The sequence below is a fragment of the Haemaphysalis longicornis genome, unplaced genomic scaffold, assembly GCF_048455015.1.
Source record: "Haemaphysalis longicornis isolate Haplotype H1 unplaced genomic scaffold, Haemaphysalis longicornis Haplotype H1 scaffold_2, whole genome shotgun sequence".
Taxonomy (NCBI): Eukaryota; Metazoa; Arthropoda; class Arachnida; order Ixodida; family Ixodidae; genus Haemaphysalis; species Haemaphysalis longicornis.
This window is the reverse complement of record NW_027526295.1, coordinates 109856110-109883132: the sequence shown is the minus strand read 5'-3', so window position 1 is coordinate 109883132 and position 27023 is coordinate 109856110. Positions and strand designations below refer to the sequence as shown.

The following is a 27023-nucleotide window of genomic DNA, read 5'->3' as shown; positions in this document are numbered from 1 at the left end:
CCGTGCTGCTTTTGCAGCTGCTCACAACGTACGTGATACCCTAACACCGACAAAACCTTCATATAACCCGGCCGTGCTCCGTCAGGTTCGGCGTACTCGTTGGTTACCGCGACCAACGGCACCAACATCAAAGGGTCGGGAAACTGTGCTACGAAATTGCGGTTTTGGGGACCGCGGTTGAATTGTTAAAATTCCCGCAGAAAATTGTTACAAAACGCTGCCTTCCCTCGCCGCAGGAACGAACTGATTTGACTGGGGTAATGAGTTGCACATAAGTTCCACATTCTTGGTCGGCGGTATTCTTTCTATCCTCCCCTTCCCAACTTCCCAACGTCCTCTCTGGCTGGGCAGTTTTAGTTTTTGCATTTTTTGTATTACTGCAAGAGTTGCTGGGTTACACTCCAAGGCCTTTCGCTGGTGCACTGCTGTCCCAGATGACTAAAAAAATCTTGCTCCTTAAGGGAAGGAGGACGACCGTCTGTAACTATTTACTTTAACCACGAGCAGAAGTAGAAGCCACTGTACCATGATTGTGGCGTACAAAAGACCTCTGCCCTCATGAAGAGCGAGGCACCTTTCATATCCCACCCAATAAGGACCCCACTCCTCATTTTGCTTGCGATTCAATACCAATGTCTGATGCAACAAGTACAATCAGGATCCATCAAATGCAGGCAGCCAGATGAAAATCCCCTGTTCCTATCATTGGCAGCTGGTCCATGGTCCTGATGATTGCCCTCATGCTTGGTAGGGAGTACCATCAAATTCTACCGCTTGAATGAGCCAAATAAAGTGTGACTGTTCTCCACAGCGAAGGAAGTCTCTCCTCCTGCTTTAAAAACCCCTGCAGCACCGCCAGCGTTGCTGGAAACAATGAAAAAGCAACAGAACGGTTGGAGCCGCATTAGCTTCTTTCATACATGCTTCAATGAAAGTGGCGGTAGTACACATATGGCTACTACACACACTGGGCATGCAGCAGACCAAAGCAAAGCAACCTACTATAGGTGCAAGCTGATGGGTCACCTCTGAAAGTGAGTTGGTCACATGGCGATTGGCACATTCTTGCAGCCAGGTTGAATTAGCTGCCAAAGTCTAGGTAAAAACTCCTCAGGCACATAAGTCTGCTTATGGGATTCAAAGGCGACAGCCAGCGGTCATCAGACTTCTCCATCCAGTGATGCATCTTGGTTGCATCTCTTTGTGCTTTCGCATGAATTACTTTGCACGTGAATTCATACGGGAACTTCCCCACAGTCAGAGCTCTCCTCCATGTGTGCCTGTTTTGCACAAGTGCGGCCACATGCACCTGCGACAGGCCACACATCAAGCTGATTCTTGTTCCACTGCAGTGTGGTGCCGGGTTAGCGCACCTAACTTTTGCTCCGGAGGCCCAGTTTCAAATCCCACACGAATCCACTGTTTTTTATTTGTTTTCTCTTTGCAGCGGTGGCCACTTCGGCACCAATCATGTTGTCACCGATTATGACTGCTCTCACTTTTGGCGTTTCATGTGTCACTTAAGGCTTTCGCCGGAATATAAATGTCACTGGCTCTGGTCTGGTCTTCACGATAGTGCAAAGCAAGTTTAATGTCTCTGTCCCGTATGAAGACAGAAATCAATATTTGCCTCTTATTCCACTTGGGATTAGATGCCACTGCCTCTCGTACGAGCCAGTTGGTGTCAGTTTGGCATTTCGGACGCGTGGATACAAGCTGGCAAAGTGGCTAGACCTAACTGGAGGTAGGAACTGGAATGGTTTTCAGGTGTCCTTCAGGGGAAGAAGTTTGTGCGCAACGGTGCTGCCTCTGCACAATGGCAACAGGGGCCTGAACATAGGTGATTGGTCAGTACCAAATTTTTGGTGCAGTAGATGAAGGCGGGTGCAAATGAATCACCAGGTGGCAACTCTTAGTGCACTGTCTGTTCCTTGCACTGAAATTTAAATTTGCACAACTTGGCCACGATGTGTTCCACAGTCAATTGTTCTTAACACTTTCTCTGACAAACTGTAGCACTAACAAATCTCACGTGCACAAACATATTAGATTTCATCTCCCACAATGCAACACGACTGGTGTGGCCCAATTGGAAACAGCCACTGCATGCATACAAAATGTACTGCTTAGCTACGACATAAAGTTTGCACACTGCTATCACTAATGGTGGCGGCTAAGCACAGAACTAACGACACTGCGCTCAACATAATTTTCAAGCACCCTGCACCCATTGGGTTGCTGAAATTGCTGCTGAAACTGCTTCATTGCTTCATTTTACACCAACTTCAAGAGCATGCATGACCTGCAGTACTGTAGTGTCAACCGTTGACAACAGCTGCCATCAATAACGATCAGGTGTTCTCACTACAACTTGGCAAAAAGAGCCTCGAAAGTTCTCTTCTGTTCTAATGATATCAGATTTCACACAAAGCTACCCCGTCTTGTATCAGACACAAGTTGCCTGAACCTTAATCAACGCAAGCAGAAAATATAGCTTTCCCCTTTCTGTTACGTCAATGACACCTGCCACTAGTACACAACAAGATATATGTACATGCATAATCAGGAGAGATGTTGTACAGCACACAAAAAATGTTGCACAGCACACAATCATACAACCTTATCTCTTCTATTTTTTGAAGCAGTGCCAAGGGGTATAGCATGGCTTTACGTTGCTTCAAAACTAAACCACTCCTTGCTAGAACATGTTTTCTATCTTAAAGTGGAACTCCTTTACAGCAGTATCTTAATTTTATTCAAAAAGAAACTTAATAAGACACAAGCTTCAAGTCCTGCAGCAATCCAGTACCAACGTAAACTTCGACTTCCCTTAGGTTGTTTGTTTAATTCTTACAAGCAATTGCGCTGTTTTTCATCAACGAAATGATCCATTTGGTGAATGTCTAAAACGACAGAGGCAACATTATTCGCAGAACTGCACATGAGGTTGCTGCGCTGAAGATACATTGGAAAAAATGGCAGTGCAAATATAAGTCTCACACACTAACCAAATTGGGAGTGCTTGCGTTGTTTCATTCTTCCTTTTCACGCTTGTTCTGCACTGCAGACTTTTGTCAATGTGATGACCAGATCACTAAGGCATGTGCTTCTCTTGTCTACATGCAACTCCCCTCTGCACGGATCTTTTTGGCACAAATGAGATCGCTCTTCTTGCAAAATGGGATCCCTGTTCCGTGTGTGTACTCCAGCTAATCAGAAGGGCATTGAAAAGCGTGATACTTAGCTTGTCCATAAATGTGGAATGAAAGACCTTTAAACAGAAAAGTTGTGCACCAACAGTATAACTTTATTTGCAATTTATTTTCATTGCGTTATTGTCAGCTGACAGATATCCTAGTTCTTTACAAACTGCAGCTTAACAAACGGTTATGTAACATTTGAGTCCACAAAGCTTCACTTTGCACAAATCTGTCATGCGCTTCTAAAGCAACACACTTAATAAGAGAGAAACAGCTTCAGCAACACAAATTCAAATTTGTCATCCTGAGCATTGTTTTCATTTGTGAACAGTATCCCAGATCAAATAACACTTTTTAGTAAATCAAAGTTTAAAAATAAATAATGCAAATTTTATTGGTCCCTCAACAAGTTTTCAGTGTGTACAGTTCCTGCTACAACGTCGTCCATATTTATTTGAAACAGGTAGGCATATAACGAGATTGATCATCAACTTACCCACACACAGCAAGAAAAGAAAGAAAATGAAGGTGTCTTAAAGCTGGTAAGGCGGAGACAAGAAACAAACCAACAGTGAAAAAACCTGCAAACACACGGGAAGTTAGTCTAGCACTCAAGCACATTGTGACTGAGCAGAATTCCCATCACTGTACGCAATCACAATCGATGTGTTAATCATCGTACGTAAAAAAAAAAAAAGCCTTCTCACTACACCAGCACAAGCAAGCACCCATTGCTGACTGACTGCCGTTATCACAGGCCGCATAAATTTGACTAACCAATGCAGGCTGTTGATGGAGGTGCGCACAGATATTAACAGTGCTAGCACACCGTGACCTGAAACTTACAACGGGTTCAAAGGTCAAAAGGTCAGCCCAGCCATTTGAGTGTGGGTGGCGACTTGTAATGATGCCATTTCCCCAACACATGGGGAAGCACGTAGGAGGCACTAACACGCACCCCAACAACACGACCCTAGCATTCACATAAATATGACTAAACACAGTCCTGTAAGGGTGTTGCCCTGCCCGTTCACGATTCCTCGTTGTCGCTCTCCTCGTCGTCCATCTCCTCGTCGCTAGTCACGTCCGGTTGGTCAGCCTGTGCTTCACAACGTGCGCAGGCGCAGGTCAACAGGTGGTTCTCCCTGGAAGAGGAGGGAAAAGCCAATGCCTTAACAAGTGAGCCTTGCAGGAAAGCGCACTTTCAGTGGGCTAGCTTCCCGTGCTTGGCTGTAGGGGAATTATAACGAGCCGCCCCAAGTGCACCTGTGTGCAGTTGCACAGATTTCGGATCCACGTCGGACGTGCGTTGGCTGTAGCTATACAGGATGGTGACCTTACTCATAGAAGATAACTTGGTCTTAGAGATGCCTCCTTAAATGGCCCACTCACTTCAAGTTGCTCAACATCGCGCGTATTTTTTCAACACTCGCTCAAGCCATCCGTGGCTTTAGCTGGTGCATCCCAATCAATTTCGACCTTCCTGTCCTCCTTCCTTCATTTTCATATTTCGTTCAGCTCAGCAGCCACTTTAGCAGGCGGCTTATCATGCCAGACGATGTTGCTAGTTTTCTCTCCACTCCTTACAAAAGACATGTGATTCCTACTGCTACTGCTGCTATTTTTTTTTTTAATCACCAAAGTCCAGACTCTGCATTGCTGCACAAACACGCATTACAAACACGTACACTTTTCCAGGAAAAATTATCGAAGTGCACAACTGCAGGTTCCCCAATGATTGAAAAAGCCAACCACTAACAGGCCACACTGGAATCACCTATCGCAAGACACCTAGGTCCAATCACTACGACAAGTGAAGACCATTGCTAAGAGAATGGTAGGGACATGCAGTCTAATCTACTTACAAATGTATTAAGCACTAACAAAATGCCCTTTCATAAAAGTTAACAATACAAGCGGGTTTGGCCTAAAAACAGAACACTATCTCTAGTGTCGTGGTTGCAGCCCGCGCCCATACTGCAGAGCTTTTGTACATGAAAAAAGTCTTTCGAAAGCTTCATAGCACCCTTCCGCTGTTGGCCCGCCGCACCCCTCAACGCCGCGCCTAAGCCTACCACTGAACGGACGAAAAGAGGTGTAACATCGAACCAGCACCTCGCCGGGGTGAAGTTCACGGGGCATAGACGCGGGTTCAATTGACTAACAGCGGCGTTTAGTATTGACTGAAATGAAAAAAAATAAAAAGTGGAAACCTAGTCTGCTATCACATTTAATGAGGCGTTGCGTGAAAAGCACCGGTTTTACGACAACACATGAACTACCGTCGGCAATCCAAATTACATAGCCTAAGTGTTGAAACTCTCAATTCACACAATTTTCGCGGCCAGTTTTAGTACAAATTTCGCTTTAAGTGGAGAGGTAACTACATAGCAGTTGTCTCTGGGCAATGGGCAAGGCGTTGAAACCTCAATAACTGGTTAAATGAACTGTAAAATTGAAACCTCGATTTTACGAAATTCTCGATTTAACGAAGTTTCCGCCCGCAAGTACGACTTCGTTATATCGAGGTTTAACTGTATTTTTCCTAGGGGAGTCAGAAGATACCAATGCTCCGGATAATGAACGCGCAGCAGAGCCAGCTGTCTCAGTTCACGAGGCCGATTACAATTTCCAGGGGTGGACATACGGGAACCGTGCCACAGATCATGCTCTGTCGTGTTAGAAAGCATGCATTGCTGACAAAACAATGCGCCGTACACTTTGCCTTTTCCTCTGAACATTGCTGTTTATGTGGGCCCACACTTCAAGCTTCAGCCGCTATAAACGGTAATGGGAAATAGCAACACTGTAATAAGCTGTGAAAAGTGACGTAAGCAGATGGTGAAAAGGCTGTTTAATTATCCTATGCAGTATATATTCTTGTAAATAGTGTTGCTGTAGGTGAGCTGGACTGTAGCTGTATTGCTGCCTTACAAACAAACAAAACAAAACAAAAACTTGCATTAGGAGACCACACTGGAATCACCTATCCCAAACCCGAAGACAACCAGAATGCATTGCAGAGCTCAGCAAAATGTGTTCATGGTAGCAGAGTAGATATATAGAGAAGCAATAAAGTCGCACATGCCATGCTACAAAATTTCCACACAATGTCCTCTCAATTGAGAGGCTTTTACTTATTAACCAAGCTTATTTAGGTAAAGCTGACAGCAGGTAAACCACTCACGTGACACGACCGATGCTACCACAAGACATTTTCCAACAGCAACCACCCTTAGTGCTTCGGGCTTGCTGCTTCACCACGAAAGTTGCTGCTCTTGCCGTTCAACTCATCCTCCACAGCCATGAAAATTCGTTACATTAGAACTCTGCTTGCTGAGCAGGACTTCGCTGCGCTGAGGTTAAAAATTCTCCGCTCAACTTTTGACCTCTCCCAAAGGGCACCACTTGTAAGCACCCACTTGCAGCACTGATTGCCCAGTTTATCGGGAGCCCATTTCAGCGTTTGTGTTTGCCCTGCAAATCCACTAGGAGAACCCAAGTTTGCGCTGAACTATCCATGAAAATTCGTTACATTAGAACTCTAGTAAGCAAGACTTCGCTGCATTGAGGTTAAAAATAAACAAAGTATGAACGTCTTTACAGTAGAAGACTTTGCATGACAATAAAGTTTGGTGCATCGAGGTTTCACCATGCCACCACTACCGGTGGCAGCCGCCCACCTGAGTAGCTTGGCTCGGCTGTGTCGGCTTCTGCTGAGGCTGCACTCGTCCAAGTACGACACGGTGATCTCCTGCGAACAGGTGGAAGGTCATCAGCACTCCTCTACCTACACGCTACCCACGAGTGAACAAAGGGAATAGGAAATCCCCACAACGTTAATTTTAGAGATGGGCATCACACAAGATGTGCCTCTTTCAAAACATCTATAGAATAGAGTGGTCTCGAATCAGAACTGCCACCGATTCTGCCACTCAAACCTGTTTGCTATAATGCTCCCCGAAAATTTTCGCTGGTAAATTTTAGTCACTCCTTCTTCTACGCAACCTATTTAGCACATTCCCATGACATCAAATGTGGCTGGCGCGTTATTCTTGGAAAAAAAAAAAAAGCCAATCCAATTCCCCACCTTTGGGGATCCTTTGCAAGTACCTTTGAAGCTCCGTTAAGAATTTGTCAGTACCATTCCAAGGCAAGTTTTTACCACACTTGTCAGAGTGCATTTTGTCGAGGGAACGAAGCATCAGCACTGCGCAAAGCTCATGCTGAAGGTGCAGGTGCACACAAGCTGTAGAACACACCGCACACACAACAGTGACCTCTGCTCCCACCAAGCTCTCTGCGAGGATTGGCCGCCGCAAAAGTGGGAAAAGTGGACCATGCGCGACCGCATGAAAACGAAGACATGGAGGGAGAAACAAAAAGGCTCGACAGGTGGAACACGGTTCGGGCAGCGGCGGAGACTGGAAGCTGACGAGGACCACGGGTGGACATCCAGTTCGAGTGCCAGGGGTCCCAGGCATGTGAGTCCGGGCCTGCCAACGCGTACGGGGCACACACACGACCAGGGCATGATCCTACAACAGGCTGAGGCTCAAGATCACGGCCCAGGGTGGAACCAGCACTGCACCCGCCACGTAGAACATGGTGCTGCTTCTGCTGTCTCACTCGGCCAGAGCTGGTGACAGACAGCCAACGCTCGACCGCGACCGGCGACGACCCGCTCTCGACTTCGCCAAACAACGACCACCGAGGCGGCCGTGCGAACGTTGTTTTCCCTCAGTTGAACTCTAGTTAGGGATATTGAACGCGTGTATTTTTTTGCTGTTGTGGTTCACTATGGTACTGTTTTTCCACTTCCTCGCTTTCTCGTAACGCTGTAAATGTACTCATTATCTTGCCCTTTCTCTCGAGTACTGTTTGTGTACGCATCACACACCTACAAGGCCAAACGAGTCCACCATAATCTCACACAGCGCACATTAGTTTGGAGGCCAGTTTGTACCGAGAATTCGTACTAAGTATAGTGAGTGGTTGCGCACTTTTTGTGTCCCTTCTGTTCTTAGCTCTCTTCTCTCTGAACTGCTCCTGCACAGCAGCTGTGCTCAAATTAGAGCCGCTGTGCTTGAACTACGTGATTGACGTACACGCTTTCAAATGTATTTTCCAGTGATTTTTTTACTACTCCTTTTTGTGTGTTCCCTGTTTGTACTTCCTTTATCGTTTTTCCTCCTCTTATTCCTTTTCTTTTCCTCTGGAAATGACACTGACCAATATTTGTGAATCGCTACGACCATGATGTGCAGCCAACTGTCAGGCATGACCCCACAAGCCTTTTTTGGAGAGCGAACTGACCCACGCCTGTAATCGGTTCCTTTGAGAAAATAAAGGTTATTACTAATATCAATGCCTTACCTCTCCCTGCCCGATGTCCCTGAGGGCCACTAGGCTGAGGATGTAGTTGTTGTGCGGGAAGGAGGACTCCGTATTTGGAATGCAGCTGTGGGAGCCTGTGGGAGACAGAACACCCCGTAAGGACACCACTCGAGTTCCCATGCATCCACTGGTGCGTCAATCGTACCATCAAAATTTCTCACTCAAAATTAAGAAGGAGCTTGGGCAGCACATAGGGGATTGAAAAAGAGCGAGATGAACAAGTGTAACCTGTGTTCCTCTTTGGCGGTCACTGTACCTGTTCACATTGTCCAGCTACAATGAACCAATGCCACCATGCCCAGTCCTCCATCATGGCTTCAACTGTGCGAGAAGATGCTGAATAAAAGCAAAGAACAGGCCCAACCCCGTGCTGTGGTCCTGTCAGTGCACGTTAATCTACTTCAATCTATAACCAAGCTTATTACTTGCAGATGGCTACAGAGTGGTCAAAAGCCCCCCTCTTGCTTGTGGCAGAAGCGGCCCATTATCTTATCCTCTGGCTGGGCACAGCAGCACCTGACCTTAAAAGGCAAGCCGCCTTTATCGCGAGCATGTGCTTGCAATTAAGATAGGAAGACAGGATTTGGCGGGTTCAAGCTCAAACATGAAAACAATTTTGCTATTGAGTTTGAAGAATGGTAGAAGAAAAACTGCACTGACAGCTGCTCACAATGCAGCTGCGCAGCGCCAGCAGTGCACATTAGTGTGATTTCAACTGGATACGGATTGGCTGTAGTTCTGGCTTGGCGAAATGGGCCCGCGAAGCTGTGCCTCGTGGAAAGACAGCCAGCCACATCATTATCACCACCAAACAATGGCGTCCAATGGCAGCAGTGCTTACATAGGCTCTGGAGTGGAAAGAGTCCAACACCTTCATTGTTCAGGAATGGACCAGACTCTGGAAAAAAGAAAAATAAATTTCATGGAGAAACAGTCCGTACAGCCAAAAATCACTAGACTGTAATCACAACACTACCACGCTACGTTCTTTTATACTACCAACTACAGCTGAACCCTGCAATAATGAAACCACCAGAGAAAGCCGAAAAATTCGCTTTTGCCGGGATTTTGTTGCCACGAGAATGAAACACAAACAACAGGAAAATCGGCCACAAACCAAGAATTTATTTTCGAAAGTCGGTTATTTTACTTTCTGAGCCTTACCTTGGAGTAACTTCACAGCTAAGCTCTCACACTACGGGAAGTGGTTCATTGCTAGTCGTCGTGCGCGCCCAAGAACGATGGTGCCGTGTCAAATGCATCTAAAACATCCTGTGGATTCATTTTTTCTGCACATTTTTCTCCTTGGCCCTCAGCACCGAGTATGTCCGAGCATGCAAGCAAGGCCCAGCTTCTTCTGTTGACGAACTTCACCAGACAGTGGCATCTCGTTGTTCCTATGCTGTCCACAAAACTAAGTGAGCACCGCTTTGCTGACATGCAGAAAGGCCACAGCCGCCACTGTTTTAGATGCGACTGCATCTCATTCACTCGCCTTGTCCATGCAGCGTCGTTGGCGTTGTTGTCGTCCGCCCCTCTCCTTTTTGATTCCCCTCTCTCGCGAGGGGCATTGGATTGTATTCGAATGGGCTGGATTGGATTGGATAGGATTAAAGTGGATTGTGTTGGATTGTGTTGCGTCACAGCCGCGGCACTCTCTCTCTCCGCAGTCTCCTCTCCTTCGGGTGCGCTGCGCATATAACCGGTGTGCCGCTCTCCGGCGGCCTGTCGGTCGACGGTTGCTCTCCGCTTGCGCTTGAACCCCCCTCAGCGTCGCATCACACCAGGGTTCCCGCGAGGGGAGGTGGGCGTAATTTTTGTTTAGCGCACCTGAGCCATTAAGGAGTGGCGTCCTTGTTTTTCAAAATGGTAGAGTGAGGTGCAGGTGGTCCCAAACTTGTTGGTGCTATCCTCCGTTCCTCCACTTGGGCAATGATGGCTGCCTTATCTTGCGGCGATAAAAACTTGCACTTTTATCCTGGCAGAGGCATCTTACTGAGACCAAATGTGCCGATTACCCCACACACAACAAATGCATGCACTCTGCATAGCCCAAGCCAAAGCCGCGCATTGAGTCAGCATGTGTCGCCCCCTGGTGGTGTTGCTGCAGGGCTGCGTATGCAGCCGCCTGCTGCAAGGTCTTTTTTATAAACAAAAATGGAGGTGGCCATGCAAGTGCACTGTGGAAAAAGTTTACACACTTTGAGTCCGACAAAACTGAATTTCATCTCTTTTCGGACACTGTCAGCCTGAAATGGGTAGGTAAAACGCCAACTGGACTTGCAGCAAATTTCGTTAATGTGGAATCACTTTCCAAAAGCATTTTGTTGCCATGACATATGCAATACATGGGCGTCTATGGAAGTTCGCCGGTGATCCGAGCATATTTCGTTGCGAGAAAATTTGTACTCGTGGGATTTCATTATTGCAGGGTTTGAATGTATGCTATCTTCTAGAATACTATGCTGAAAAAAACAATAACTCCAATCATCCCCTTCAAACACTAATCTAGCCAATGCACGCTTCACACATGGAAAGTAAAAGAACCCTTTAAGATGTTTTCCACACTACACAACTATTTTTTTTCTTGCAGAACTAAAAAAAAATAAAAAGAGAAAAACAGCAACAGATGTTCACAAGGTGGACACTAGTTTGCAGAAAAGTAAACGGACGGCTGTATGCAAACAGCATCAAACATGTGGTCACACCTGTACCTTTACAAATGCGACTGCAATAAAAAAAAAAAAAAGCATTCAACACTGAAAGAACAGGGCTATGCTACAGGATGTCAAAGCAGGGGGCAAACACATGGAGTTTGTGCCACAATGCCCCGCACCAAACAACACACAGGCAACTGGCCCAAGTTTGCATCATTCAAGGGCAAATCAGGACGTTCCACCAGGTTTCGTCTGGCACCCAACAAAGCCAGGGCAACAGGTCATCCCATAAAGCCCACCATAACAGCAGCAGCAAGGCCAACAAACCTTTCTCCAGGTCGTCGTACAGCTGGTCTGTGAAGGCATCCAGGGAGGCACGCTGGGCTTCTGGAAGCTCCAGATCGTTGCAGTTCTTCACCCACTCACCCAGAGCACTGGGTAAAAAAAAAAAAAAAAAGAAAAGGCTGCAGTGGCCAAGATAAGGTCTTCACGAAAGCACTGACCACCTGCGATTCAGGCCATTCCTTCCCAGAGGGCAAAAAAAAAATGGCATGGGCACTTAATAAGCATCCACAGTCATGGCCATCAGTAAATTGAACACAAGCCCATTTGCAGCAATGTGGGCCCATTTCGGACAGTCACTGTTAACTGCATCCAGCTGCAACCCAGCATCTGAAAACCAGTACTTCAACGCGAGGCCAAGAATTTATTCACTTACTTATTTGTTGGTTCCCCAAGGTCCCCTGCTCCAAAAAAAGCCACTGGCTTGTGGCAGTTAAGGAAACTATTTTACAGTAAAGTTGTTGATGGTACTTTGACCGGAGTCTTTCCCATCATCAACGCGTACAAAAAAAGAAATTTTCAATTTTTCAATTTCAGTTCCAATTTATTTGAATAATAACAATTGCGCAATGTAATCAGGCAGGAATCTGGGGACAGCTTGATGGGCCCTGATTACCGTTCAGCACTTTTGGCACGCAAGGCAGTGGACATGTGGATAATCAACACCAGAAATAGGAAGAACGAACCATGGAAACATTACAACCAAATGCTCACATTTTCATATCAACCAAAAAAAAGTTCAGTGACAAAAACTGTTCTTAATCAGTCCACCTCCCGTTAAGAGCTCGAAGAGGTGAGGTGGTGGCACCCCTCCACACACACACAAAAAACTTAACACACCACTGCCATATCATGCAGACATGGCAATTTTGATCGGCAATTATGTGCTTGTTGCTTCACCACACACATTTCGTTGCAAATCAGCTCAAAAAAAAACAGCACGGCTAAAATCATGGTGGGCCTTGCGTGGAGGAATGTGAACAGCTGTGTGTAAACAGAGTTCATTTCTTCTAAACCCTGAGCAAGCAGACAAGGTGAAATTTTTCTGCTGTGCTGTGAGGTTCATCAAAGCATCATTAAAGAAGCTATTGAAAACACTGGAACACGTCACTAAAAAAGCTAACCTTTAAAAATTCGAAACACAATCCACTCAGCCAGATCTGCATACACACTACATGCAAACCTGTTCCCGTCATAAAAATTTTGTTTGCCAACAGTTAGCATCCATGCGAGAGGCAGAGGGTTATACAAGGCCCTGTTACCCAAAAAAAAAAACTCCAGATTGCCAGTACATCCTGACAGCACATTCTTCTGTTACAACAAATCAAAGATACTTATTGTGGACACTTTACCACACATGGTGGGCTTTGGAAATCACTTCAATAGTGACTTGTACCGGTCCAGCCAATAAGCAGCCACCCATAAATCAATAACTTTTCCACCTAATCCTTGCGTTGCAGTGCCTCGCCTTTAGTTACCGCTTTGCTGTGATGCGCAGTGCGTTTAAGGGGGACTCACCTGATGACATCCCTATGGGACTATTAATTAATAATTGATGACTCACAGGACCATCGTGCTCCAACACCAGAAGTTTCACACATCCATAGAAATGTTCATAACACCCTAGTTTGTGCATGTTTTGGAAGCACGTCACTTCTGTACCGAAATAAAGAAATAACACTTTGCCATGCTAGACAGTCAGCGCCGCCTACTGGAAACTACATAAACTAAATGTGTTTCTTGTTTACCTTTTTATCTCAGTACAGAAGTGGCTTACCTCTAGAACAAGCCAACTAAGCTGTTGGGAACATTTTCATAGATCCATAAAACTTTTCGTATTAGTGCACGATGGTTTTCAAGCACGTGGGTCATGAACTAGCAAGTCCCATAGGAACTGGATCAGGTGAGTCCCTCTTAACTGTAGACACACTGCAAATTACAAGGCCTGTGCGAATGGTGATTATGGCCCCCAAAGTGAATACAAAGTGAACAACAGTTTGTTTTGTGTAATTACAAAGCAATTATATTAAAACAGTTGAGAAAAAAAAAAAGCAACAGAGCCTGCGTGAGGATTACGTTCAAAATTTACTTCTTAGTTATTACTGGGTGAATGAAACTGACCTTCTCTTTGAAAAAAAAAAAAAAATTGAAAAAATGGATATTGTAGAAAGTAGCTATTCTTCGAAATTAGCATGAATAAAGAGAAGGCATAAAAAACTCAATCCGACCACTGATTTAACATAACTAAAATAAGCCCCGGAGTTGTCTTTTAGAGGGACACTAAAGTGAATTCATCAGCCTTATTTGAAGCCGCATTCTGCAATTTGATCCGTGTACTAATCCATTATCTGAGCCATATTCAACAGAAGTCTAGAGCCTAGAAGAACAGAAGACAACATGTGTTGTTCGCGGCCCCTGAACCAACTATCGTAACAACATCACACTGCGTTTTAAAATCTGTCTCCACGCTACCACAACCTCCAAAGTTTTTACTTCCGTTGACTTCATGGTTAACACTGACTTTTTGCTCGTTCGCACACAGGTTCTAGATGATAAACATTTTGCAACCAGCTAAATTTAGGCCTGTGGATTTGCCCCTGCCAGCAGTAAACTAAGCTAGCAATGTTTACAGCCCACTTAGCATCTCTTTGTGAACTAGACAGTGGTGGCTGGGTGCTGTAGTGCGCACTAAAGTATTTGTAGTTGTATGTGTTCATGGCACAAGGGCATCGAGGCCAGAGAGCGCCACGTCAGAGTGAGTGGTTTTTCAGGCAGTAAAATACAATTTCAAAGGACATGACGAGGCTAAAAAACAAATCATTGGCAGGGGGGTGTAAAAGGCCCTCAGTCTAAAACGTCAAAAAATGTAAAGATCTTGGCGTATACCATCTTGGAATTACGCCCGGTCGATAATAAGTTTTAAAAATCCAATATTTTGAATGTAAGGTAAAAAGCGAATTGTGGAAAACATAGGTTCATCTGCTACAAAACAGCTAAGGGTGTAGGGGTATGGCATATCTATAAATCTCGGAAAAGTGACGGCGTCTAGCGTCCTCAAATCCTGACCATTCAATTAAAGGGACCCTGAAAGGCGTTTTGAGCACACTAAATTGACTAGCGCAATCGTTAGATTGGGCCGTCAACATCATCTGTGCCAAGTATTACTCTTTTACGCGCAGCGGAAAGCTCACACTTTTGATGCAAAGTTTGTCGCTTTTTTCTCACCCTTTCCTTCGTGTTTTTGGACGCCGCCATCTTCACTACATCATCGATTCCCCGATGTTCGTCATGAGCTAGACATCCTGCTATTGGGCGGCTTTTTCACGCACTTCCGGCAAAGAGATGAGTCGTCTGCTCAGCGTCGGCTCGCCGGCTGATCTGCCAGCGGAGTGCCGGAGTGCTTGGACATTTTACGACAAACGAAACAAGTGTAAACAAACGCTTAACCGTTCGTATTGAATGCAACAGGGCCATAACACGACATTAATATTCTCTTACTTGAGTACGTTCCATAAAGAAAGCGTTGAAGCCCCGTGGCACTTCTTTCTTGCAATCGCAGGGAACGCCCTAAGCCGAATGCCCGGGTTTGACGCATACATTTTATTCAACTTCCAAACAATCCAGAGATACGTTTCGAACGAACACAACGTCACAACATGCGTTGCAAGTCCGAACCGCGATTGACAGACGATGGGCTGCCTCCTCCTGCCCCTCGTAAATTCGGCACTCACCTCGCGCGCGGTTTGCGGGGACGAACAGCAAGTCACTTAACTCTGGCGCACAAGCCGAGATGGCTTTTAGCCACGCACACTGCACATACCCCATGCGAGGTTGAGTCGTACGCCGCTTGAGAAAGATAATCCAGACCATGGGAAGCACTATGCACCCGCAAAAGCACAACGTCGCATTTCATCGCGAAACAAAGGCGTCCACAACACACACACCATCGCCTCCTGTAATGCCAAACGCATCTCGCACTTCCAAATGAGAGTGAGTAGTATGCCTACAGTGCCCATATGCAGCAAGGTGGGGCCCCAAGCTGAACCGGGATCACGCAACCGTAACTGACTTCTAGACCGGTTTGTGCCTTGTTGCCAGGGCAACCTATGTTTGATATTGTCAAAGAAATGGTGCTCGCTCCAGCGCGAGGAAGCTCAGAGCCGTGGCGGAGCATGTTTTGCCAACGTTGCCGCTCTCCACCACGCGTCGCCCCAAGCTGAACTGGCGTTTTGTGCACGGGTTCTGTATCGGTTTAAAATGATTTTCACATGCCGCCGGCAGGAATTACCACCGCCACAAAATAAAACCCGGCACCAGCGGGGCCACATCTGATACGGCGCTTTTTGGATAAACAGTGCGCTGTGCATCCAAGGCAGCGAGCGCAGGATCCTCCCCGTGCGGCTGCGAGTTCGCCGCCGATAAAAAGTCACACGCCGCCGATATGAACTTCAGCAACGTACACCGCGAAGGGGCAAGGCCAGGCCGCCGCACACATGGGGCCAGATTTTTCGTTCGCTTTTCCAGCCTTGAGCCGAGTGGGGGATTCATGGTGTCAACAAAGCTTGCCCGTAGCAGACGGCTGTGTGAGCAGCGCAATAGCGGAAGTACGTCACCGCCGAGGAGCGCAGCATCATGGGAGGGAAGGCTCGCTCGCCGTCAACAGCAGAGAGTAAGTTGAAAGGAGGAGGAAGCGCGGCGCGACGATAATGCGCGGTTTTTGATTTACGATTTCTCAGCTAATACTCATCGCTTCAACAAAATTCTTGCGGGAGGAGATTGCTAATACATTGCTTTATTTGGTTACATGTACATCCACGCATCGGCGGAAGGTATTTCAGGACCCCTTTAAGATATGGAGAACTAAGAGCCGTCCTCCACGTCTGCGGTCAGAAGAAGGCCTCGTCCTCACCTGGTGCCAATCACCTGTCCACTCCTCACCACCAGGGCCATGAGGGACCGGAAACCTTCATGGCCGAGCCACTGCACACAAGGCAACAGAGCCAGAGGGATCGGGGGACAACACAAAAGGTACCATCAAGTCACTTCAACCATCTTGCAACTGCGCTTGGCTAGTAACTTGGTCTTCAAGCCACACGTGACCACTAGCTCTTAAGAGAGCCTTCGTTCCTTTCTATTCTTTTAGGAAGAACAGGTTGGGGGGAAAAGGGGATGGCATGCGCATGATTATTCATTTTTTTTGCTGTCCACCATTCAATACAAGTAATTCCTGCGCCAGCACGTCGCCTCATTCAGTCCGCCTTAGTTAACACCACTGTCTCTACTTGGTGCGCACTTTTCACGTATCCTAACTTCGAAAAACTGTCTCGCAATACGTGCCCTGTGTGATACTTGAGCTCAGTTCTTGTTCTGCTTAAGGGACTTGATAACAGAGCAGTAAAGGCAGTAGCACCCTCACCATAGGATATAGTAAGGGGCCCGGTGCTCTTCATGACAATCCCCCCGTAAAGGGCTTCACATTCTTTTCCCATTTCCAACCTCAATTCCTCATCCCCTTACTTTTTTTGCGACCATTTGGCCTGCATTGCTCTTCAAATCTCCTATGCCTGCTCTAAAACGTTGGATGCATTAAATACCCAATTTGAGACAGACAAAAAAAAAAAAAAAAAAGGAAACAAGTGCCCACCTGGGTGACGCAGGGGTGGCCCCGAAACAGTGTTGCAATGTGTTCCCGCAATGTCCTGAGCCTCTCGCCGCACTGCTCCGCGCCCAGAAGCCTCGACAGCAGACACTCCTCCTCCTTGGCCGTCATGCTCGCTGCAAAGCCCTGGAGCACGGCTAGTGCGGCGGCTTTGTCTTCAGCTTGGATGAAGCCGGCCAGGACTCGGACGGCTAGCTCCACGGTGGTGGTTTCTGGAGGGTGGTGCATCGTCCTGTATCACATCCACAAGATGAGAAGGGGCCAAATTAAATATTTAAAAAAAAAAACAGGGTGACAGCAGCATGAGTGACTCTGCAGCACTCTGCAAATACCAGAAGGTTGTGAAAAATGAGAACAGGCAAATAGGTTTTCTTTCTTTGTTTTTTTGCAGCAAACTGAATAGAAATAATCAAAACTAGTTGTGAATACAGTGCTTCTGAACCCAAGAAATCAGAAATAGGTTGGCCTTAGAATTCATTTCATTATAAAGGGCATTAAGCTTTAAAAAAACACATGTGAAACAAAAAAGAGATGCTGGCTATTCCAAAAAAATTCAAAAAAAGAAAAGAACCATTTTTTTGGACTGGTTGGTGTCACTGTTTTGTTTCAAATGTACGTTCCCAGCCAGACAGGATTCCGTCACGCTCTCGACTCGAAACACACAACTAATGAAGACAAATTCACTGGTAGCCTTTTTAGAGAGAGAGACAGCAAGTGCAGGTAATGCAAAAACAAGCCTTCTGTAAGGCTGCTGATCTCTTTGTTGTACTGGCATGGGAAAGTTGCGAGCTGTAAGTGCACGCGGGGATCACGCCTAAGCAGTCAAACCCCCTCCTCTTTGCAGTCACTGGCATTATGGCCTTTTCCCATCTACGGAGTCTCCCCGGTGAGGAGGTAACAACGTGTAGCTCGCAGACCACCTTCCCGCATACTTGGGGACACAAACAAGAGCGTCATGTTTGCAAGGGGCTACGATGCTTGCGGCCACACAGGACCTGAGCCCTCCCCGAGCTGTGAAAAGCATGCCCCGACAGTGTGTTCCTTCCTTATTCGACCACTGTGTCTGGGAGAGGAGAAGAAAATTAAGGAAAGCGGTGGGGCAGCGTTTGGTCCCACCATTGGTTTATTTGCATGCTCCAAGCTGACCAATCAAATCTGCAGAGCTGTACGCTTTGTACACAAAGCTTATAAATTCACGTGCGGGACGTTCAGTGCCAGACTAGTTACTCAAACCAGCAAGCCTCCGTGCAATCTGCAGGTAAAACACCGTGTTTCTAGGGCATAATTGGGAAACAGTCTACCGCCATGAAAGAATATCGAGGGCACAACCAAGTACAGGTGCTCACTAAGACAGCAATGTTCTGTTGCTCATTTTGTAAATGCTGTGTTGTAAGTAATCCCAACAACATAATTCAATCGTATCCCGTCGTCCCCGTCTTCTGGTCTCCTGCTTCTTTGCCATCACAGCCGAGTTCCAAGAGCAAAGGGTTCTTTTTTCCCCCGATACACAAGCCCCAAACCACCAACGAGGTTTGACTCCTTCCGGCTGCACAAGCCTTTCTGCTGGCCCAGCCTCTGAGAGGTGAGCACTAGGGGTACCTCGCTCACACACCGCCAAGGCAGCCTCCAACCACTGTTGTGGAAGGCTCTGCCAATGCTGAGAGCACATCACAGCTTCTAAATAAAGTTTTTTTCCCTTTACAGTAATGCTGGAGTGAGTTGCAAACATTGCCTAATTAAGTCACCAGACTAACATGTCCAATGCGTGTGATGTGAAAAAGTTCCAGCCAAGGATGCAGCTACACACTCAATGGAACAGAAAAACATAAAAACAGTGACAAGAAATTCGGTACTGAATCTAAGCTTGGCTAAGATAACACGAGCGTAGCAAGAACCAGCTCCAAGTTTCTTGCTCCACTGCCAGCGCCCCCAGAGAGGAGCCACTCACTTCCAGGCCTCGAGCAGCGTGTGCAGGGGTCGGCCGGGGTCGTTGCTGGCCGCACACACCACCTGATGGTACTGCTGCCAGGCCCTCTGGCGGCACGCTTCACTGCAGTACACCGCCTGCACACACCATCCCACAGGGGTGGATAGGGAAGAGGAGGGATTCAAGGATTGCCTGGTACAACAATCAATGGCACACCTCCACCATCCTTAAAGACTCAAATCTTTGACCAGAGTTCCTAGCTGGCGGGAAAAGGTTGCAATAGCAGAGTTATGCTTTTACAGAGTGAACAAAACTTCTCTAGAGTCACAGACTCTAGGACAAATAAAGACTGCTTGTGTTCAGCAACTTGGACATAAAAAGAATAATCCAGATCCTCGCACAGTAGGCTGAATCCTTAAATTTACGCCACAGAGTGTACGAAGAACCAGAGTGGAATGAGGAGCAAGAAACAAAAGGAGATAAAAAGCAAGAATGCAACTCTCGACGACAGAAGCTTCAATGCATAAGCTCTAACTCTGCATTCCCCAAACACACCCTAAGTGGCACGGTTCTGTCAGTAATTAATCGTAGATACTATTGAAATTCACTTTCTTTACCCAGTGCAAACACCTTTTATTAAAGCAAAGCTTTCTTCATCCCACTGATGGTGCTGTTTGAACCAAAAAGCACTGCAGGAAAGCCAACGTTACACAATGGGAAGGCTAATGATGATTATGATGATGATGGAACAAGAAAAAAAACACTTCCCATGGTAGGAATCGAACCTCACATGAATACAGCGTCTATAGATCCGACTGTGCCACCATTGCATTTGGGTTGCTCACCCTTTCCTTTGGGTTTGTTGCGCGGCATTTGGCTTTGGATATTGGCCGAGTTGAGGTGGACTTTGGCTTTGGGAGTTTGGATTTTGGAGGACGACGATGGTCTAACGATGATGATGGGAGCAGGGTGGAAACCCTCGACTTTTCGTGAGTGATTCGTTTGCTGTCGTCTGTGTTTGGATTTTGACACTCCGGCAGTCTGCAATTTGACCGTTGATGCTTTGACTTTCGAAAATTGGAACGACTTTGACTTTGGCACTTTGCCATTAGATTTTCGCATGTAAGAAAGCTTTCCGTTTCAACAATCATCGTTGTTAGACAGAGGGGCTTCTGATTTTTCACCACAATGATCCTGCCTTTCATCCAGTCATAGGCCGTGGAGAGAAACGACGACAAAGACCACACTGGCTGGTCTGGCGACAGCAGAAGCAACCACGGCTGCTATAGCACATAGCGGAGACTGCTGCTGTCACACTCACATCTACAACACTTCTGGCACTGCCCTTCTGATGCCCAGCTCGCTCTTCAACCAGGCTGCCCCTCACAGCAACAGAGTATTCTCTGGTTTCTAGCAAAGAATTGGCACAAAACTTGACCTAAATCGTTTATCAACTTAGTACAACTTGCGTCAAGACATATAACCTGTCACAGTGGAGCAGCAGCTAAGGCATTGTGCTGCTAAAGATGCAGGTTCGATCCCAGCCATGGTGGCTGCTGTTCAGACAGAGGCGAAAACCGACACCGCCCGCACGTCTGGATTTTGTCGCATTTTAGAGATCTACGCGTGATCAGAATTAACCCGGAGCCTTCCATTACAGTGCACGTCATAACCCAAATGTACCTTCAGCGCATTAAAGGAGCAATGACTGTTGAAACCTTATTATCGCCACCGGTGCCCATCTTCATGCGTGAGAAGATCTAGCTCGAGCTGGTTCATCTTTCTTACATATTGTAAATAGAACCACAACCGTATCACCGAGACGTCGCGGCCCTTGGTCTCTCCTCTTATTTTGCATTTTGGTGCCGAAAAACCTGGGCCGAAGGCCCTCCTGCGTTGCAGACTTATCTGAGCTTTGGCGTAATAGGAGAACCCCTCGATGGCGACAACGTACTGTTGTGATGGAAAGAGCCACGGTGGTGCTACCGAAAGCCGACCGACGTGATGGGCAGATGGGACGATGATGCACCCTCACCTCCGACGGTTTCCTGATGGGTCCAGGAACTGATTTTGTGAACGGTGAGATGTAGGCTATAACTCATTGCTCAATTAAAGATGCACTACCCAAACAGAGGGTCCCTGTGTCTACAATCCGTCTTGATGAACTGAAGACAAAAAGAACAGGTGCGGTTCATCGCTCAAGAACTACGCGGAGATGCAGAAGCGGCACTAGTGTTGAACACAACGACCAACGCTGTATACGATTTGTTGAAGAGCTTCATGTGCCAGTTACGAAAAACTGAAGTTGTCTTGAGATCGTTAAACCAGACAATGGAACCGTTCATCGACATTGACTCCCTGGATGAGGAATATACCACCAACATTGAATATGAAATTATTCATGTCCTGAGCTGAATTTATTATAGGTTAACAACCCAAAAATCTGACACCATCGAAGGGTTCCAGATCATCAGTAAATTGCATTCCTCAACAAACTTTGCTGGCTTTTTCAGCCCGACTGAACTGTTCTAAGCCCCACACAATTTGAAGACTCCTCAAGAACATGCCATCTTACCAGAAACCTCACCTCTGTCGAACTTGTTATCCCAAGCCGAATGTGAAAATAAGACCCCCATATTAGTGATACCGACCTTCAAGCTGAAGATTCCTAATCTTTGTGTTCATTTCAAGAGCTTCCCCAGATGACTGAGAGGGAAATATGCTGTTCACTGGGTCCTGCAACACTGGCACAAGTTCCGTATACCAATGTAAGAGAAATATTTGTAACAGAAAGTCAAACGATGCCAGCAGACAATAAGGAGCGGGATCCAGACATTGTTAACAGACATGCAAAGATGATTGCACCTGTACACATCCAACAATGCACTCGAACAAAAACAGTACGCGGCAGGCGCCATTTGAATAATCGGAATGCATCTCACAAGGACAACTAGATTGCCTGAGTACTGAGCTTGGGAAAGGAATGGGCACCGACCTCCAGGACACTGTTTACAGGCCACAGTGGAGAAACATCAAGAGCTCGCATCAGAGTTCAAAAGCTTCAAAGACAACCAATAAATTATAACCTGGCTTTGTCTACTGCACCAACACTACTGGGGTGTGATCAGAAGACTGGACTCTGGCCGTTTCACCTTCTGACTGCCTCACAGGTCGACAAGAACGAACTTACTGGACCTGCTGGACCAGGACTGATCAAGGCTTCTTTGTGGCTGGGGAAGATGTTGAAACTTTTTTTTATCATCATCGCTGCACCGATGATATTATCATCATCGGTGCTCGTCATCACACGTGAGCAGCTATAGCTCGAGCTGCTTCACCTTTCTTGCATCACCTCATTGTAAATTTAACCCCCACCCTAGCACCGGGATGTCATGGCCCTTGGTCTCCTTTTATTTTACACCAACCGAAAATTTCAAATCTGAGATAACAATGCAGGAACCTTCCTTTGTACGTTGGGTTATCTTACAGTAAGTTTCAACAGTAACTGTTCAGTATAACATAAATCTAAACCAATTTTAATGTCTGCACGCGAGAGAAAGCTCAGAACAGAAACCCTTTTGACAACAGCATCGGCATGATGTGTTGGGTGCCTCGCCCGAAACAGGTGACGTCGGGGCTCCCGTGACATAGCAGAGGTGCTGGCTGCTGTTAGCGCACGCTTCACCACCCTATGTATCACGTCACACTTTTGAACTGATGTGTTGTGCAAGCACGTGCGACGAGAACGGCGACGTCAACAGCGCCGTCCTGTCATGGCGGCCGCCTTGGTGTTCCTTTCGTCGAAACCTCAACCGACACAAATAACTGAAGCTGTAAATAATCATTTAAGCTGCGGTCAGCCATCTAATGTGCCATTCTGTGACTGTTGAACTGGTAGGCACCCATAGGGGCAGAAAAAAAAATGTAACACAGAAAATTCGTGTCAGTGCTCCTTCAAACCCCATAATTTTTTTTTGTGTGTGTTGACATGTTCATCAGAGCACAACTTACGGCTGTTTTCCAGCTGCTTATTAGAAATATGTCGACACATTTGCACAGCAGCTCTTCATTACTGCTTCATGCAAGGAAGAAAAATCAAGTGGCTTTCTGCGTAAACTCGTACATCACATTGCAGGAGGTCCCCCTGCAGTCTTTGACTTCGGGACCTTCTCCTGTATATAACCATTTTATGTACTTTCTTTGTGTTGAATAAAGCACCATCGAATCGAGCACCGTCGAATCGAAACACCATGTACGAGGGAAGGGTCGGGTGAGTCAAAGGGCGGCACAACACTCGTACAAGAAACCCAGTGAGAGCCTCATTCCATCTCAAGCCAATCCAAGCACAAGTTGCTGCTGTCTTAAAGCAGCCCTGAGGACAAAATACGACTTTGTTCACTTTGAAAGAGGTAGTCTTTGGTAACTTAATCAGTTCCGTTCCAGCCATGAAAGAGGTTTTCTTAACTGAGAAAACGTAAGAAATACTGAGGAACCTTCAAATTTCACGCTACAGTGATGCAATATGGGCAAGTGCTAAAAGCAGTTATTCGTGTGTAAACTGGCCATTCGAATTCAAGTGATGTGATTGAACGGAACTAGGGGTCCCGCTACAAGCGCTCAGTCATGTTTCGTGGCGGTGGCTCAAGTTGGCGGCTGCTAATTGCACAAACAAGGTCCTGGACGAGAAATCACGGGAAAGTGGCTGGGGAAGCGCCACTGCTTCCTATGTTTCATCTCATCTCTCCATTATTTGTTTAAAGTTAACAATAAAATTGCTGTCATTGTTATCGAGGCAGAGTGGTCTCTTGAATGAACCAAACTTGTATTTCACCTTCATGGCCCCTTTGATTCCATCTCAAGCCAATCCAAGCACGAGTCGCAGCTGTCTCAACGCTCACCTGGCAGCCGGGGCAGGCGACGTGCTCCTGGACGCGGGTGGTGCAGCACCCCGGCTGGGGGAGGCTGAGCTGGGCGTTGGCCGCGAGGCGTCGCGCGTTCCCCTCGGCCGTCTCCAGGGGCCGCAGGCAGAGGTCGCAGGCCGCGTACTTGCACGACCGGTTCCAGGCCAGCTGGCAGGAGGCCACGGGCAGCTCGGTCACCACCGCCTCGCCCTCGGCAAAGCAGCGGCGCGCAAACAGGCGCCGCCTCCCCTGCCATGACCAAGGGGGTGCAGGCACACAAGGCGGTTAGATTGCCACTGTCCTCACAAAATGCTTCAGAGAAATAGCAATAAAAAAATATGCATGTTTGCATGATGAGTCGTGCAAGCAACACCACAATTAAGAAGTACCAACAACACTCCTGTTTGCCATCTAGAAGGTGAATTGAAGGAAGCGTCATTCAGAGCCACGGACGGGCCAATCAGGACAAAGCTGGGAATGCATTGCAGGCTGCATTAATCAGTACGTTTATTTAACCCACTGGATGGCGCCACCCGACGTGTGCTGTTTTTTCATTCCGTTCCCCGCACACCATGATGCTATAACAGTGTGCTACCAGCCATGCTGACGATTGGTACTAAGCTGCACAGGGCATTAGGCAATGGTATTCTATATATATATAAAAAAAGTTGCATTTCCAGTGTACTTCCAGTTGAACTTTCGTTGTAACAAAGGGAACACAGCACTAAAGGTGCGAAAAAGAGTGTGCGCCAGCTATACAAGTATTGTTACAGTGACGTAGAAGAGCACAGTGGTGTGTACGAAGCAAGCTAGTTAGCCCACCTGTCCCTTTACTGCTGCCGATTTTCATGAAATGGTGGGGCTGGCAGCTCCCGCAGAACCGCACTCAACTTCTTATTCCATCCAACCAATCTCATCTTCACCTTCATAGGTGAAGATGAGCTTGTTTGACTTCTGCGTACCCAAGCAATTCATTGCCGTCACATAAATAAGCAAATCCAGCCCTCAAACAACCTCGTCCATTTTTACTTTGAAAGCAGACAGAGCACTGAATAGGCAGACTTCATTTTAGAACGGACCTCACTTTTAAGCTTATGGTGCAGCTCTTGCGAGGGACACTGCCATGAATTTGCAAACCGTTATTTGTGGATGCTAAAGTTTCAACTTACCTAGTTTCTTACCTGGCTTTTCAGAACTTTGTATGAAGTCATAGTGTTCATTTAAAAATGTTGGGAGAAAAGAAAATGCTATGCCCCCGCAATGACATCGAACCACTTTTCAACCCGGCTTGACGACATGTCGGTATTGAAAACTTCGACTTGCACCCAGCTTGCAATCAATATGCAATTTCGGTCAGTTCACACACAGTTTAGGTAGGCTAAACGAGCTCAGAATGCCCTAGATTGTACCGTTCAAAAATTCCAGTGTGCCGGCTTCACCAAAAAGAACAGCACTTTCTAACGACCTTTCCTACACAAAAATATGCTGAATAATCACTACACTACTTTTAATAACCTCTTGGGGTCTCCATTCATTTACAGGTTAGCTCTGCCATAACTTTAATGGTAAAGAGTTCACCTAACTGTTCATTTCAATTCAGATTTTTTTTCACCCCGTTCTCGATCGCAACACTTCGCAGTGGGGTCAATGTGCAGTGAGAAGCCGTTGAAAGCGTAACTGGGCTCACTCGCACCATTGCTGAGCACGTGGTCATTCAGCCTTCCCTTGCAGATCTGAGAATTGTACCCACACCTCTACCATTTCGTTGCGAGTAACCATGAAGTACATGGACTATATCAAAAGAAGCAGTAAAGTCGACAGGGGTCAGCCTTCGTGGGTAGCAAACAGCGATTAAGACAGGCCTGCTGTGGCTGACCTACCTGTTTGGCTAAGGCACAGCTATTTTATGGTACAGCCATGTACTGATGCTTGTGGCATGTCTGAAATTTACAGACTCATCTATTGATAGGTGGGATTATTCTACGGTTTCTACCACCACCCTTGCCTTGGATAAGAGTTGGGCTCAATTTTTCTTTAAAAATCGGGCATTCTAAATGTAATTTTGCAAGTGATTCGAGCATCCGCTCCACAGTCGACCATTTCCACAGTTATTGCGTCGGCGCCTCCAGCAGGGACTCTGCTGCTCGTTTATTACATCGTTTTTGTTTTCTGCTGCCGCTACACTTACTACTAATTTAGTACAGTGTTCGCAAGCGTAGCGTTGCTATAGCTCAAACACAGGTGCAGCCTTTTTCACTACCTCATCTATGTCACTCGTTACGTTGCCGCTTTCCTCCAGGACTGAGTAACTCCCCACCTCCCTTTCCAATGCTCCCCCAATCCTTGCTGTGCTGTATGCACGCACTTAATAGATAATCAATATCGCCGTCTTCACCAATTCTTTTCGCTCCCTTGGACTTGACTCTAACATATTCTTAGTAACGTTGAAGCTTAGGGCCGTATTCTTGCCTTTCTTGATAAGGTTCTTTGCTTTTGACACAGTTTTCCCGAGTTCTGCTAGTGGGACACTTCGTCCCGTAGTTTGGTTGTCATTCGGTACTGCACGTCGACAGTGCTTCGCATTTTCAAGTATCAGTCACAGGCTAATGTACGCGTAAACATCACATTCAGCAGTGATCATGTTTAAGAATATTTACATTTCGACAATGAACAGTTAGAGCTAAACAAACGTGAACTTTCGCACGCTTCGTTGACTGGTGGAGGAAAAGAGCCGAAAACGACGTGATCACAGCAGCAGTACCTTGGATGGGTCTACGCAGCGCGCTTCCACACCTGATGCGTCAAGAACCACAGACATGACGTTAACTTATATTTGATCTTGCACGAAAAGGCAGTAAGATCGTTTATGCAACAGAACACGTGCTTCGATGCGATGGGAACGAAGCCGGATGTTTACAAGTACAAGCTGAGACACACAAA

General features: G+C 46.6%; 1 protein-coding gene across 1 annotated transcript; it reads right to left on the bottom strand.

Annotated features, from left to right (window-relative positions):
- Positions 1-3262: 3262 nt before the first annotated feature.
- LOC144169114 (protein-lysine N-trimethyltransferase SMYD5-like) lies at positions 3263-27008 on the bottom strand. Its single transcript, XM_077698136.1, has 10 exons — positions 26845-27008; positions 24081-24332; positions 19204-19319; positions 17241-17487; positions 16506-16576; positions 11582-11688; positions 9439-9495; positions 8577-8671; positions 6884-6954; positions 3263-4345 (listed from the first exon to the last, which is right to left on the bottom strand). The coding sequence occupies exons 1-10, from the start codon at positions 26899-26901 to the stop codon at positions 4231-4233; spliced, it is 1188 nt and encodes a 395-aa protein (XP_077554262.1). The 5' UTR covers positions 26902-27008; the 3' UTR covers positions 3263-4230.
- Positions 27009-27023: the final 15 nt, after the last annotated feature.

Bases quoted from the DNA above. Each gene is read 5' to 3' on its own strand.
- LOC144169114 (XM_077698136.1), bottom strand. From the start codon at position 26,901: ATGTCTGTGGTTCTTGACGCATCAGGTGTGGAAGCGCGCTGCGTAGAC. The intron at 11,689-16,505 runs GTGAGGACGAGG...TTTTTTACCCAG, and splicing joins GGACAGGTGATTGGCACCAG to TGCTCTGGGTGAGTGGGTGA. The intron at 6,955-8,576 runs GTAAGGCATTGA...ACCTGTTCGCAG, and splicing joins GGGACATCGGGCAGGGAGAG to GAGATCACCGTGTCGTACTT.